Raw genomic sequence first — 15,203 nt, 5'->3', positions numbered from 1 at the left:
CCGCTAGTCGGAAACAAAAACAAAAAATACCATAAGCAATACATTCTTAGAAAGCCCAGATAATCCCCTTACCATTGGTATACAACTAAATGGGGATAAATCGATATTCAAACATCGATTAGATTTTATATCGGACATGAAATGTAAATTGTAAAATTTGCTTAATTTCAAACCCAATAATTAAGTTCATGTTCCTCCAAACAATTTTTACAAGGTATTTATATATCATTTGAAAGAACTTAATGCAATAGAGAAGTAAAAAAACATTAAAAGAGTGTATCTTCTTGAGACTTATGGGGTGCGTCGATTGTTTACCTAATATATGGTATGCCGTACATCCCTCTATAATATACATTTAAGGGATAGGGGTATGGGTAATGTTTCCTCTCCTACCAAGCGCAGCGAATAAGGAAGCCACATAAATATCATATCTCTTAAACACTAACGCAGTTGTTTTTCCAACAAGATATGGCTTGATGGGGTAAACTCAAAAATTATGCAGTGACAATGCTAAACTCAAAAGTTTGTGTTACTTTACTGACATTTACTTGTTAAAAGGAACATAGAAAAATACTGTATAGGCATTAAATAGCGCTAAAAAGCTAAAATGGTGGTTAATAAAAGACGTTTTACTTATTTCAATAACTGAAATTAGGGACAGAAAGTTAACAGCTATAATATGTCAAAAATTATATATTCCAAACCCACAAACACTAAATTGGATGTCATAGTCGTCATGCAAAGTTGATATGACAGCAGCAACAATCAATCCCTTTTCTTTAATTGTATCGCTAGAGATATATAAGCAATAAAGCACCACTTTGAAAGGATACCACACGGTTTCGACCGGTAAACAACATATACGCACGAACTTCAGTCGTGTTTATAAGGAGTGAAATGGTCAAAACAGAGCTCGAGTGGTGTACCCAACTTATAGGGGTTGTTTATCGCTATATTATATCAGTATATTGAAACTTGTGATGAAAATACAAACAATGTGAAAGAAACTCACTTTGGAGATGGGAATGGCCAACTTGACAGTATATCGTAAATACATGCACAGTCACGTGACCGTCTGGGCAAATCAGAGCTCACTATTAATAGTGTTACTTTTAATACCACACGGGAACACGAGAGAATCTTTTATCGCTGAAAACCAATCACCATTAATCCACAATATAGCTTCTCCATAATAAGATAAGATGAATCGACAACACTTTACCTTCCTTACCAGAAAACAAGAGATCATAACCAATTTTTCGAAATTATTTTACAACGCAGAACACTACATACTCCCAATGAGGATTACATTTTCGCTGGGTACTAAAATTCAATAGCAAAATAATTCCGGAACTAAAACCCGAAAAGCCAAATGTCACAGAACGCATTCAAATTACGCAACTAAATAGTAAACAGAAGGCGAACAAACACTCTCTACACCAAGCAATAAGAAGGCTAGACAAACCTCAGAAAATGACTAAAAAGGCTTATATTCCCATTGACACCTCAATGTTTAAAATGCCTTGTGAGTGAATCTATCATTAGTTTCTTATCATGGATGACATTTAACCAATGTTAGACCCTAACGTCTTTGAAGCAAAGACCCTACAAACGGACGTTTTAGGGTCAATGCTTGAAGATACCATTCCCACCAGCATGATAGAATCAGAGAGACTAGATTGATCTAACTTTCGAGTTAGATCAGCCACCAGCAGCTGAGAAAAAAGAAGTCAACATAATCATCAGAGTCAAGCGAGCTAGACAACGGCTTCACACATTATACTCCACAGAGAGGACATTCTTACACAATTCAAAAAAAGCGTTCAAAAGCTTCGTTAAAGGCATTGTTCGCGATCCCAGGGACGGGCATGGCTGGTTGCGTGGCAAATGCAAAATGTTAGTCATGCTGAATCAAGGTGTAATCAAGTAATAGCTTATTTATAGATTGGGAAAATCCTAATCCTGATAGTAATGATGGAATATAAACTTTGTTAAAAGTTGAGAAAATTTGCCACTTCTTTGATTTGTATGTTTTACATTCCATGTTGTACTAGCCTGTACTATAATGAACAGTCAATACATCCGGCAAGTATTCTGTGCTGTTCTTTTATAGTTAGGTCCCCGCAATCCGAGATAAGTCTTTCTATAGTGTCAACCATTCTCTTCGATTACTGTAATCTACTCCAATAAATTCCCATTTAACTAATTTGTATGATTACAGGGAAGCCTAAGCCTATCTCTTACAATCTAAGATTTGAGATATTTGACAACAATATGTATGCAATTTTCATATTTTTCATAGGCCTAAATAACACACAGAAGAAAGTCATACTCAATGTTTTGTCCAATTGAAAGTCAAATTTTCACCGAAACAAGTAGAGGTAGCCATCTGTAAGCCAAACGAGAATTAATATTAGCAAAGATGGATATTAATTGAGCCTTTCCCATTTCCGATCCCAGTTACTCATACAACGGGGTATAAGCGAAAGCCAAGAGTATCGAATGTGTTGAAACCTAAGTGGCCCCTATTCAGTACCACGTAGCCTACAGGTACACCTTAAAGAATACTTACCAGGCAAAATACCGAGAGTTGAATTCCTTCAAAAGTGGCAACACCTGGAAAGACACTGCGGCAACCAATTTATCACCCTGATCTCTAACTATTTACCTCTACACCCAATAAAGCACCGGGACTCAAGACAGTTGTACATCACAAACTTAAGAGAGCAATCGAAGACACTCGCTACACAGAACGCAGGATGGAAGGCTGCAAAGACGATTCTTCAAATAGGCAAAAAAAAGAGGCTAAAAACAACACAAACATTCATAGCAACGACGACAGGTCGGGTTTTCTTCCTATACTACGGTACAAAACCAAACCAAAGGGTCTTTCAAAGGCCACCGCACTTCCCTTAAAGCCCGGCTCGAAATGGACTGGGATCATGATTAGTGCCAAGTTTGGTTGGGCGTTTTGGGGCATGGCTCTGCATAATGAGTCTGTTGGTAACGGTTGCGATCGTTCGCATTATCTGCGGATCTGTTTGCTCTCAGATCACGCTCAGGCTCGGACTAATATAGATACGTACAGCCTTCGTTTCAAGGTTCGTTTCAGTCATGCCATGGCAATACTCGAAATAAAAAGAAAGGAAAACTATCAACTTAATCAAACAAGAGTTTGCTTGAATGAATTTACCGAAGTTTCAGGCCATATCAACGTTCGTTATGTGAATGATTCTGCTGCTGACCGCCATGTACATACGGAATATTGGCGCCATCTAAAGTCGAATAATTATCATAAAAGTAAAAAGCTTATATCTGGGCTTTCTAAGAATGTATTGTTTATGGTACTTTCTGTTTTTGTTTCCGACTAGCGGTAAATATGTTACCCCTAACCCATTCCTATTTTACTACTGAGGGCGTGACAGCCCTTCACAAACAAGTCGTTACACTCTCACACACCATCAGTTAAATGGAAAATAAGCAGATTATGACAGCTGAGAATACTAGCTAACAGAAAATCATAGTGGGTAAAATGCCTTAGAGGGGATGATTTCGATACCTGGCCAACGGACTAACTGTTTTGTGCATATTGTTCAAAAAATCACTTAAAATTGACACAAACTGAACGGCTTAAGCTTTGTAACTTTCAAATATGCAATTTCCCCAATAAAACTATACATGTTTGGAAAGGCCAATTTCAGAGCTTTCAAACAGTATAACATTTATATGGTTTCATAATTCATGGTTCAAGGCAGAACGGGAAACATTACCCCTACCCTTATATTATAATTTTGTTCAAAAATCACTTAAAATTGACACAAACTGAAAGGCTTAAGCTTTGTAACTTTCAAATATGCAACTTTCCCCAATAAAACTATACATGTTTGGAAAGGCTCGTTTTAGAGCTTTCAAACGGTATAACATTTATATGGTTTCATAATTCATGGTTCAAGGCAGAACGGGAAACATTACCCCTACCCCTTATATTATAATTTTGTTTAAAAAATCACTTAGAATTGACACAAACTGAAAGGCATAAGCTTTGTAACTTTAAAATATGGACTTTTCCCAATAAAACTATATACATGTTTGAAAAGGCCAATTTCAGAACTTTCAAACGGTATAACGTTTATATGGTATCATAATTCATGGTTCAAGGCAGAACGGGAAACATTACCCTACCCTTTATATTATAATTTTGTTTAAAAAATGACATAAAATTGACACTAACTGAAAGGTTAAGCTTTGTAACTTTCAAATATGGACTTTTCCCAATGAAACTATACATGTTTGGAAAGGCCAATTTCAGAGCTTTTAAACAGTATAACATTTATATGGTTTCATAATTCATGGCTCGAGGCAGAAAGGGAAACATTACCCCTACCCCATATGTTGTAATTTCGTCCTTAAAAAATCACTTAAAATTTACACAAACTGAAAGGCATAAGCTTTGTAACTTTAAAATATGTGCTTTTCCCAATAAAACTACTCATGTTTGAAAAGGCCAATTTCAGAACTTTCAAACGGTATAACTTTTATATGGTTTCATAATTCATGGTTCAAGGCAGAACGGGAAACATTACCCCTACCCCTTATATTATAATTTTGTTTAAAAAATGACTTAAAATTGACACAAACTGAAAGGTTTAAGCTTTGTAACTTTAAAATATGGACTTTTCCCAATAAAACTATACATGTTTGAAAAGGCCAATTTCAGAACTTTCAAACGGTATAACGTTTATATGGTTTCATAATTCATGGTTCAAGGCAGAACGGGAAACATTACCCCTACCCTTTATATTATAATTTTGTTTAAAAAATGACATAAAATTGACACTAACTGAAAGGTTTAAGCTTTGTAACTTTCAAATATGGACTTTTCCCAATGAAACTATACATGTTTGGAAAGGCCAATTTCAGAGCTTTTAAACAGTATAACATTTATATGGTTTCATAATTCATGGCTCGAGGCAGAAAGGGAAACATTACCCCTACCCCATATGTTGTAATTTCGTCCTTAAAAAATCACTTAAAATTTACACAAACTGAAAGGCATAAGCTTTGTAACTTTAAAATATGTGCTTTTCCCAATAAAACTACTCATGTTTGAAAAGGCCAATTTCAGAACTTTCAAACGGTATAACTTTTATATGGTTTCATAATTCATGGTTCAAGGCAGAACGGGAAACATTACCCCTACCCCTTATATTATAATTTTGTTTAAAAAATGACTTAAAATTGACACAAACTGAAAGGTTTAAGCTTTGTAACTTTAAAATATGGACTTTTCCCAATAAAACTATACATGTTTGAAAAGGCCAATTTCAGAACTTTCAAACGGTATAACGTTTTATGGTATCATAATTCATGGTTCAGGCAGAAAGGGAAACATTACCCCTACCCCATATGTTATAATTTTGTTTAAAAAATGACTTAAAATTGACACAAACTGAAAGGTTTAAGCTTTGTAACTTTCAAATATGGACTTTTCCCAATAAAACTATACATGTTTGGAAAGGCCAATTTCAGAGCTTTTAAATGTATAACATGTATATGGTTTCATAATTCATGGCTCGAGGCAGAAAGGGAAACATTACCCCTACCCCATATGTTGTAATTTCGTCCTTAAAAAATCACTTAAAATTTACACAAACTGAAAGGCATAAGCTTTGTAACTTTAAAATATGGGCTTTTCCCAATCAAACTATACATGTTTGGGAAGGCCAATTTCAGAGCTTTCAAACAGTGTAACATTTATATGGTTTCGTAATTCATGGCTCGAGGCAGAAAGGGAAACATTACCCCTACCCCATATGTTGTAATTTCGTTCTTAAAAAATCACTTAAAATCGACACAAACCGAAAGGTTTAAGCTTTGTAACTTTTAAATATGCAATTTTTCCCCATAAATCTATATATTTTTAGAAAGGTCTGATGCAGCACTTTAAAAAAATGTAACATTTTTATGGTTTCATCATTCATGATTCGAAACAGAAAGGGAAACATTACCCCTACCCCTTATGTTACACACGGATATGTGGCATACCGCGTAATAAGAAAACAAGCTCATGCACCCACTAAATCTCAAGACACATACTTTTAATGTTGTTTTTCTTGTTTATTGCACTGAGTTCTTTCAAAAATATATAAATACCTTATGAAAAATTGTTTGGAGGAACGGGAACTTAATTATTGGGTGTGAAATTTAGCAAATTTTACGATTTACGGCCAATGGCCGTTATAAAGTCTAATCGACGTTCGAATATTAATTAATCCCTATTAAGTTATATATCAATGAAAAGGCCATGATCTCGGCTCTCTAAAAATGTAACGTTTATAGTATTTTATTGTTTCTGTTTCCGTCGAGCGGTAGATACGTGACCCCTACCCCATCGTTGAAATCCAAGATGGCGGCCAAGATGGCGGCAAAGATGGCGCCAAATGAAACCCATGGGACACGATTTGATTTTGGGAACATCAAAATCATTAAATATAGACCCTAAGGATTACAAAAATGTAGGTTAAAAAAATACATCCATGGGGTGCATGGGAACCCTACCTTCCGACCCGACTATAAGGACAGGAGCAGAGAGCTCACTTATCCCTGCATTTACCATATTTCTCCTAACGGTTTACATTGCTCGATATGTCGCATTGGCTTCGTCTTTATGATAATTCTGTGCGAATTTTGGTTTTGTTTTGTTTTTAGGCGCGGATTGCGTTACTTTCTTTGGGAAATGTCATCAATTTGTCAATGTAAGTTGCAAAGTCCATTATGTTCTAATAGGTTTCTTGATAAAAATGTTTTGTAGTTAGGCATAAGTGGAAAGTCGAACTCAATGAACGTGAGCTGTAATTATCGCATCCGCAAGCCACAAGTGATGGAAAAAATAAACATGTTAGCATATTTTGAAAAGGTGACTAGAGGGTTTATATCATGTACACATCATACACACCTGTCTCTTAAATCTTCTTGGTTTCAGTGCCTTGTACGGCGCAATCGCACAACCCAAAAATTTTGCATCATATCTGCTGTACGTCTTCCTGGCCAATTCAGCGTGGTACACAGGATTTTACATTACCATGAAGGTAAATGATATTCTTGCTTATTTTACATAATGTAGTACTAGTCAACATTTGGGATGGCAATGTATTCATTTTTCGAGTTCCAAATTACCCTGCGAAAATTCCAAAGCACCACACATACAGCTAAATTCCGCGATAGCATTCCTTGTCAAGTCATTGGCCTCCTAATGAAATACATGTATACTAATTTGGGTTATATTTCAGTATCTTTGGGGTGAAAGAATTCTTTCAAAGTCACCACGAACTGTCGTGTTTCTCGTGTTGAACGTCGTTTGGGTGCCAGCTTTGTATTTCTTCAATCAGGGATTAGCCCAGTGGGAGGTAAGTGTAACTTACATACACGTATACTGAGTTCAAAGTGTATAACTATGGCCCAAGCAGTTTGTCGTTGTATGCCCCTCGACTTTGAATGGCGTAAATTGCCGTTCAAACTTTCCTCAAGCTTTCGTTCTCTTGACGTGAGAATAAAAATCGTTGCAAATTTGGTACTAAAGAAATACAATTTACCTAATATTTATCGATATTTGAAATTCAAAATGGCTGCCGTCCGTGTGTTAACTCCATAGGGAAACATTAAATTCTTTAATTAAACAAAACTGAGAGTCGAGAACTGTTTAATTACTTACTCCAAGAGTATCAATATGAGCTCCCACAGGTGATGAACTACAAAAGAATTATGATTCTAAGGCCGGATATCTGTCCCAGAAACGTATTCTACATGTGTAGATGCCAGATGCACATTTGTCAATTTTGAGTATCATGATTGTGCTTTTTCTTCACAAGGTTTATTTTCGTGTATTCACTTCCGCAGCGTAATTTTACGCGTATATTTACATTATACATTTTATGCAGAAAACCCCGGCAGAATCACGTGAGGGAAATCGCGACTGTCGTCTGTTTGATTTCTACGATGATCACGATATATGGCACCTGTTGTCAGCCTGTGGCCTGTTTTTTACATTCATGGTAAGGTTATGTAACGAAATATTGGTGATAATCTTCTTGATTTTACGTCATAAAAAATGACCTCCACTGTGGCAATTACAGATAGTCACTGCATTTTCCCAGTGTCTCTTGCATTACGCAGATACCTATTCTTGGTCTTCCGGAGAGAATTTGCAATCAAGAAAGTTTCAGAACTACATAGAACAAAGATAAGATCAAAAGCATAGATAGTAATTAAACCTACCTACTATCTACCTGCCTGCTTGCATCCTTAAGTACACGTATGTATATATAGGCCTACATGCATTCAGACATGGACACATACATGCATGCATGCATGCATGCATACATACATACATACATACATACATACATACATACATACATACATACATACATACATACATACATACATACATACATACATACATACATACATACCAGACTTAGTTGCTTCCCATCAGTCCAAAGTCTACCTGTCATCCGTAGGCCCATTAGTTTCCATGAAAGGTATAAACATGCTTATAAACACGATGACTGTAATTTTTCCCCAGACACTGTTGACTCTCGATGATGATGTCGATAACAACAAACCAAGGAACGAAATACCGGCTTTCTAGTTCCGGCGCGAAGCATTATGGTGTTATGAAATTGAGAAAAAGATTATCAGCGATTCTACAGGTATCCGACTGTTTTTGCCAGCACCTTATGTCAACAGCTCTTCAATAAAAACGAAACTCGAACTGGAGTAGAAACGGCTTATTATCTATATTGATTGGAGATTGTGGAAAATCTTCCGAATGTATCAAATGTTTAATGCTAGTTCAATGTCGTGTAACCAACTTGCATGCATGATATGAATTTAAATGAGTCGGACTAAAGGTGCCTCTTGGACATTGAATCCGTATTGTGTTTGTGTTGAAAATTCTTTAAATTGCCTTCAAGGTGTCTCCGTTGATCAGTACAGTACATGCGTGCGAAACAATTTTGAAGCATTACTGTCAAGTTTTTGATGACTTTGCTCTTTGATTGACTAAAATCAAGGTCGATAGTTATTTTCATGAAAATAGTAGACTTCAAATAGAGCATTATTCACAAAAAGGTCTGATAGAAGCGATATAACACGAATTGAAGGGTAAGACTCTAAAATTGATTGAGGGAGGACATTGACCTTTTTAGACACTATATTTTGTGTATCAGTGTTTCCTAGTTGTTGTCATTTTCAGTAGACATTAGATGCTGTTTCGGCCTTCAGAACACAACCCATATCAATTTCCTTTTATAATTACATTTTGCTATCTATTTCTCCTTTGATGATGTTGTTGTTCACTTGCATGTTTAATATTCTTGTGGGTATCCAGGTACAATGTATCTTAACGTTTGTTCATTAGTAACACGATTGGAAGTAAATTGGGAGAATAGGATACTGTAGTAATATTTGTTTTTTCAGCAAATTTAAGCTAAGCTACTCTTCTGTTTTGCGGCAATTCACGTGTTTTAAGGGTAATTGTAATATTGCATCTTTCAGCTATAGGATACACTTTCGATGAATGTGTACAACTAAAAGATTTTTACCATTTCAATATGACAGATCCCATTATTTTCTTTGAAAGATTGTGGGCCAATGAAATTCACAGACTCAGATCCATAAATATGGCCTTTTAAAGCTACTATATACTAGATTGTTGCCTCAGTTTCCTTCCAATCTTTAAGCTGCACATTTTCTCCTTCAATGACATTTAAAATGCTGTGTAGATACCATTTTCACAGATGATTTTGACAAAACTACCAATATGCAGTTTGCTCCATATGTCAAAAATGCAATTTTAATGAATAGTTTCGAAAACGCCGCTGATCTGTTGCAACATTTGTGTAATTGTGTGAAAATATCAGAGTTACAGCAGTTTTACCATATCTTATTTGTCAAAAATAACAGATATACAAAATATTCATATTTTTTTTACTTTGCTCATCACTATTAATGGTATAATGACGAGAAATAAAGTGTTTTCGATGGTCATTTCATCAGTATATCAACATGATAATTTCCCTCTGAAAGCTTACAATCAAACAGGGTTCAAAGGCTCAATATTAGGGCGACATTTTTTATTTTTGTGTTTCTCATCTCCCGACCGACCGTAAATTTCAGCTCAGACATGAAAATAAAAAAAAAACTTTTTTATTTGCGCCGCCTCTGAGGCGATCATCCTAGCAACAGCACCACCGTCATCAAATTGTGAGATTGCAGCGACTCAGACTGAAAGGACAGAGAGTACAGAACACTGAACTGAAAGACAAGCAATTGCAGTGACAGTGAATGGACAGAACATTGAACTGAAACAAATACACGTTTTTTGGACTTAAAAATGTAGAGGCTGAATGGAACATTGAACTGAAACAAATACAGTTTTTTTTGGTACTTTTTTAGTCCTTTGGGCCTTTGGCCCAAAGTACTAATGTGATGACGCGGCCTCTGTTGTTGCATACAGTGGGCCGTATGCTGTGGACGCAGGTATCTCAGAAACGCTTCAGTAACTTTTTCTGAAATTTGGTCTGGTGGTCACTTTGGCATGTATCTCAAACGGTCTTTTTTCTTTTTTTGATTGAATCATTTTAAAGTCACTTTTTTAGCTTTTTTGTGAAAACCACTATTTTCAATTTTTCCTCAAAACCACTGATTTGATTATTGTGATATTTGGCATGGGTGTTCGTATAGTTGAAATGCCGTCAGAAATGTTCAAAATTTGGTGATACATGCCTTGTATTATTTTTAAACAATATTTTTATCCATTTTTATTTTATATTTACTTGATTTTGACTCGCTTTCGTTAAAGCTACCGTCTGCGCATGCGCACAACTCTAGGACAAAATCTGAGTTGAAGAATCGAATCGGACGCCATCTTGTTTCTCGGTGTGGGCACATTTTTTACGTTTTTGAACGTTTCACTGTGCATTTCAATATATTCTATAGTTATGACGTTGACAGTGATGCACTTTTGCGGCTGTCGTGTATTTTTTGGTACGAAAGGCGCCTTTGATCGACTGAAGAATGATGTACCGGCAGGCATATCAGTTCTACTGAGGAAGTAATCCACTGGCCCGCATAGGTCAGGGACTCACTTAGGGGAGAACCACTTGATTTGTGGGGGGGGGGGTATGGAGGATTTTGAGAAAAAAAATTGTCACCAGGTGAAATAAAAGAAAAAAATAAGCCTGTAATGGCTTGAGAAAAAAAATTCTCATAACAGACAGAAATAAATAAAAAAGGAATTGTCATAATGCAGTTGAAATGAGCAAAATTTTGGAAATTCATTCTCATGTGTTCTTTGCTAGCATGCTGCCATAGGCAGCGCAAATGTTTTTACCACAAGCAATTCTCATGTGTTTTTTTTCCCAGCACTTATGATATAAGCATTCACTACTTTACACCTCAGTGCACTCGATGTTTTCCTTCCCTTTTCTGACCCAAGAAATCATATTTCTGGATTTCTGTTGCAATATCTCAATGGTACAGGCAATATCTAGATGGGACTATTTGACTTCTGTACATTGTGAAAATTGAAAACACAAGACAGGAGTCAATAAACTAGTGAAAAAACCAATATATTATTCTCTCAACATAAATATGTTAGAAAGATTACAAGTTGTCAAAGAAAAATTGAGGAACAACAAATATAATGAAATACAATGTGTGAGCCTTGTTTCTCTGACCACAAAAGATAACATCTCCCCTGAGAACTTAAAAGGAATTGACTGTTATAAAGAAAAGCAGGTATAGTACTGATCACTGTTGATTTGCCAAAAAAGTGTTCTATAATTTAAAGTTGTATATATACTAGACTTTCCATTTTGTTTTCATTTGTTGGAATGTAAAATGAATATATAAAACCATCCTGTGATATGTGAAACACTGGCTTAAATTTGAAAAATTGCACTGCTACTCCATTTGATAAAAAAATTGATGCAGGTGTGACAGTTGAAATTAAAAAATGCTGTCTCTCTGACAAAAAAAGTTCCCATACCCACTTCCTGCATACCCCCCCCCGAAATCAAATGGGTCTCTCCTTAATATGCGCATGCGCATATAACAAGTTAGCGTTGTTTCGCAAGGACCAGCTTCCTGCAGACGCTGTACAAACGCAACGCGCATGCGTGAGCCAACCCGGAAGCGCTTTCCGCACTACGTTCTATCTACTGCAGCTCCTGGGAAGTTAGTAATAGCTGGGTGAGAGCGAGAGAATTCGCTCTGTCCTTCTACCTCCATGTCATAACAAACTAGCGTCGTTTTATGTTGATGTACTGTCCTTTCGACACAGCGATAACTTTAAGTTTTCTGTTGCTTATTTTGGGTAATTTCGACAGTTGTGCATTGATTTTGACATCATTGTTGAAGACAGTGTGTGCTTTAGACTGTCGACAGTCCTCGTGCCTTCTTTTGACCGGATCCGGAGTCACTTGCGGTAGTAATCCAACGTAGGCGATCGAGCGCCGAAAAGCATCATTGTTGAAGACAGTGTGTGCTTTAGACTGTCGACAGTCCTCGTGCCTTCTTTTGACCGGATCCGGAGTCACTTGCGGTAGTAATCCAACGTAGGCGATCGAGCGCCGAAGGCGCAAGGTCGAGTGCCGAAGGCACGAGCTTGTATAAATACCGAAAGCTACGCGAGACCAAGCAGTACAAGCGACTTGCGAGAGTCTATGTGTGCTTATGTTGACCGATTTACGCGCACTTCAGAATCACGGCATAATCCGACATGGTAATTTGGCATGATCATCAGATCATACATGATCCGAGATTGCACTTTAGCAAGGTCACGATAACTAATGTTGTTTGTTTCACTGTGGTTTAATACCTATAGGGCCTATTTCCACTAAAAGACTATTAGAATTTCCTCCTGGCTACTTTGAAATCGTGCACTGGCATGCATGTAGTTGTCAACATCACTATGCTTGAATGTAGTAGACTCTTACTATGAATATATCGACTGTCACTGCATATTGCATATGTGTGTGCAAGTCACTCCATATCATATCAAAAAATGTAGTATTGCGACGTTTGAGCTGCCACAAGCCAGAATTTACAGTTTATGAGAAAGTTATCTTACATGTAAAACTCAGTTCTACTGTGAACAAAATGCAAGCTATGTTGCTTAACTATGGTGAATAACATAATATTTTGTACCTATCACCTTGTCAGAAAATCAGAAGGAACAACCACTCAGACAAACTCTGGTCAGGATGATACTGTCCAATTTTAATATGTCTCTCGGCACACACTAGATACTCATGACTGTAAAACAACATTTCCATATTATTGTATATTCAGTTTTTATATTTAGTTTGCTTTTCACCATATTCTATGTCCTTCCCTGCACTACATAATTCAAAATTAAATATTGTTTTTGGCCTATACATACTTGAGGGGTAAGCTTATTTAGTCTCATACATAAAAGATGCACTGTTGACCTTCAGAGTCCAAACTTTTTATCATTGTATTGTAGATAGGTGTACACTCCAAATACTAAGTACAAGTGTGGTGAGTGTAACAAGCAAATGTTTTTTAGTCAATGGCCCAAATTTATTTTCTATTTGATGGACAATAAATACATGTCTAATCGATGCCAACAATCCAGTTTAAGTAATTTGGTTTAGATTAGCCATTGTCCATTATATTACAATAGTTTGTGGCTAAATTTTCTCCCCTTCTGTATCATATAAGTTCACCGTTTCCTGTTTTAGATATTGTTGATCCTATTGAGTTCCATCTCTTATTCTTGATTCACTTTCACATTAACTTTCATTTATGTCCAAAACATTTGACTTTTTGCCAGATTTCACATTTATGGCAAATAATAAACAGTAAGGAGGCACAAAGGACGTCGGTGCCCCCGGGCCCCATGTTTTTTTATTTCGACCCGCCCGCCCTGCCCGAGTATTCCTCTGGTGATGAGAAACAAAAAAAAGGGTCACCCTTAGCAAGTTCAAATCATGTAATAAAGAGACAAGTAATTAAAATAAATAGAAACAAGTGACAAATTTTCACTAATTTAAGCCCTCTTGTGTATGAGATCTGCATTTTCTAAGATTACAAGTTGTTGTAGAGATAATGAAATAGACCTAGTAAATTCTGTAAAGCATTAAATTGGTTAAAATGGGTGATTTATCTCATGCGAAATAGAGTGCATGATGGCAGTATTTTTTTACCTTTTTACTGTTCAAAATTCTATTCTCCCATGGTGTTTAGTGTTTGCGATTCAAATTTCTTTCCAAATATACATTATATGTAGACTGTGCAAACCACATACTTTGTTTTCTATAATCATGATGATAATGCTACTATTGGAAAGTGTAATAACCACGTTTGAAAAATATGTTAAATTTAGAGGAAATTTAGATGTGATATTAAAATTTCTCGTGGATTTCTGAATCCTAAGCACACATTGTATATTGCTTTAATCATATTATAGCTTTGTCAATTCTGTGACGTCATCCTAGATTTTACTCACAATGTATCTGCTTATCCAGAATTGTGGCACCAGATATTTTCCACATCTAAAAAGTCGCAGGCATTGCATCTGCCCCTCCGAGTCGATAATGGTCACAAGCAAACTTTGCACTCAATTATGTATGGGCGGCTTCGCCTCATACATTGTGTCCTGCAATGTTTACCGGCTGGCAGGGTAACAATACTATTCCAGCGCTACATTGCAGCGAAGGTATATTTTCCAGACGATTTCAATTAATTTACCGCTGATTCAGACGAAAACGTGCCAGTAATAAAGGGATTATTTGTTTCGTTGATTTCACGATCGGAAACATCATACAGTGTAAATTTGAATACGGCTAATCCTTATATGCAAATCATGTATAGGAACGCACGAGAGAGAGAGAGAGAGAGAGAGAGAGAGAGAGAGAGAGAGAGAGAGAGAGAGAGAGAGAGAGCTGATCGAACGGTTCGATAGACCAAAAAGCTTTAATATTTACCAGCAAAAGCAAAATATCAGCTTAAGCTAGTCTAGTCACAGACAAATAGAGAAACAGACTAGCAATGGGTATTGTTCAAGGCGTGAAGTGGTTGCGTAACACATCCATGTTCGCCTCGCCTCAGTAGCTCTCGCCCCTCTTTTCCGAAGAGTAGCCTACCGACCATGCATCCTTCAGTAATTTTCCGAT

General features: G+C 36.4%; 1 protein-coding gene across 1 annotated transcript; it reads left to right on the top strand.

The window, feature by feature from the left end:
• The first annotated feature begins 6,560 nt into the window (after positions 1–6,560).
• On the top strand, positions 6,561–14,463 carry LOC139127016 (SID1 transmembrane family member 1-like). The gene is made up of 5 exons (XM_070692946.1): positions 6,561–6,755; positions 6,983–7,088; positions 7,290–7,406; positions 7,938–8,051; positions 8,585–14,463. The coding sequence occupies exons 2-5, from the start codon at positions 7,083–7,085 to the stop codon at positions 8,648–8,650; spliced, it is 303 nt and encodes a 100-aa protein (XP_070549047.1). The 5' UTR covers positions 6,561–6,755; positions 6,983–7,082; the 3' UTR covers positions 8,651–14,463.
• Positions 14,464–15,203: the final 740 nt, after the last annotated feature.

Source organism: Ptychodera flava, unplaced genomic scaffold, assembly GCF_041260155.1.
Source record: "Ptychodera flava strain L36383 unplaced genomic scaffold, AS_Pfla_20210202 Scaffold_28__1_contigs__length_4768798_pilon, whole genome shotgun sequence".
In the NCBI taxonomy this organism is placed as follows: Eukaryota; Metazoa; Hemichordata; class Enteropneusta; family Ptychoderidae; genus Ptychodera; species Ptychodera flava.
This window is presented reverse-complemented; position numbering and strand designations above follow the sequence as displayed.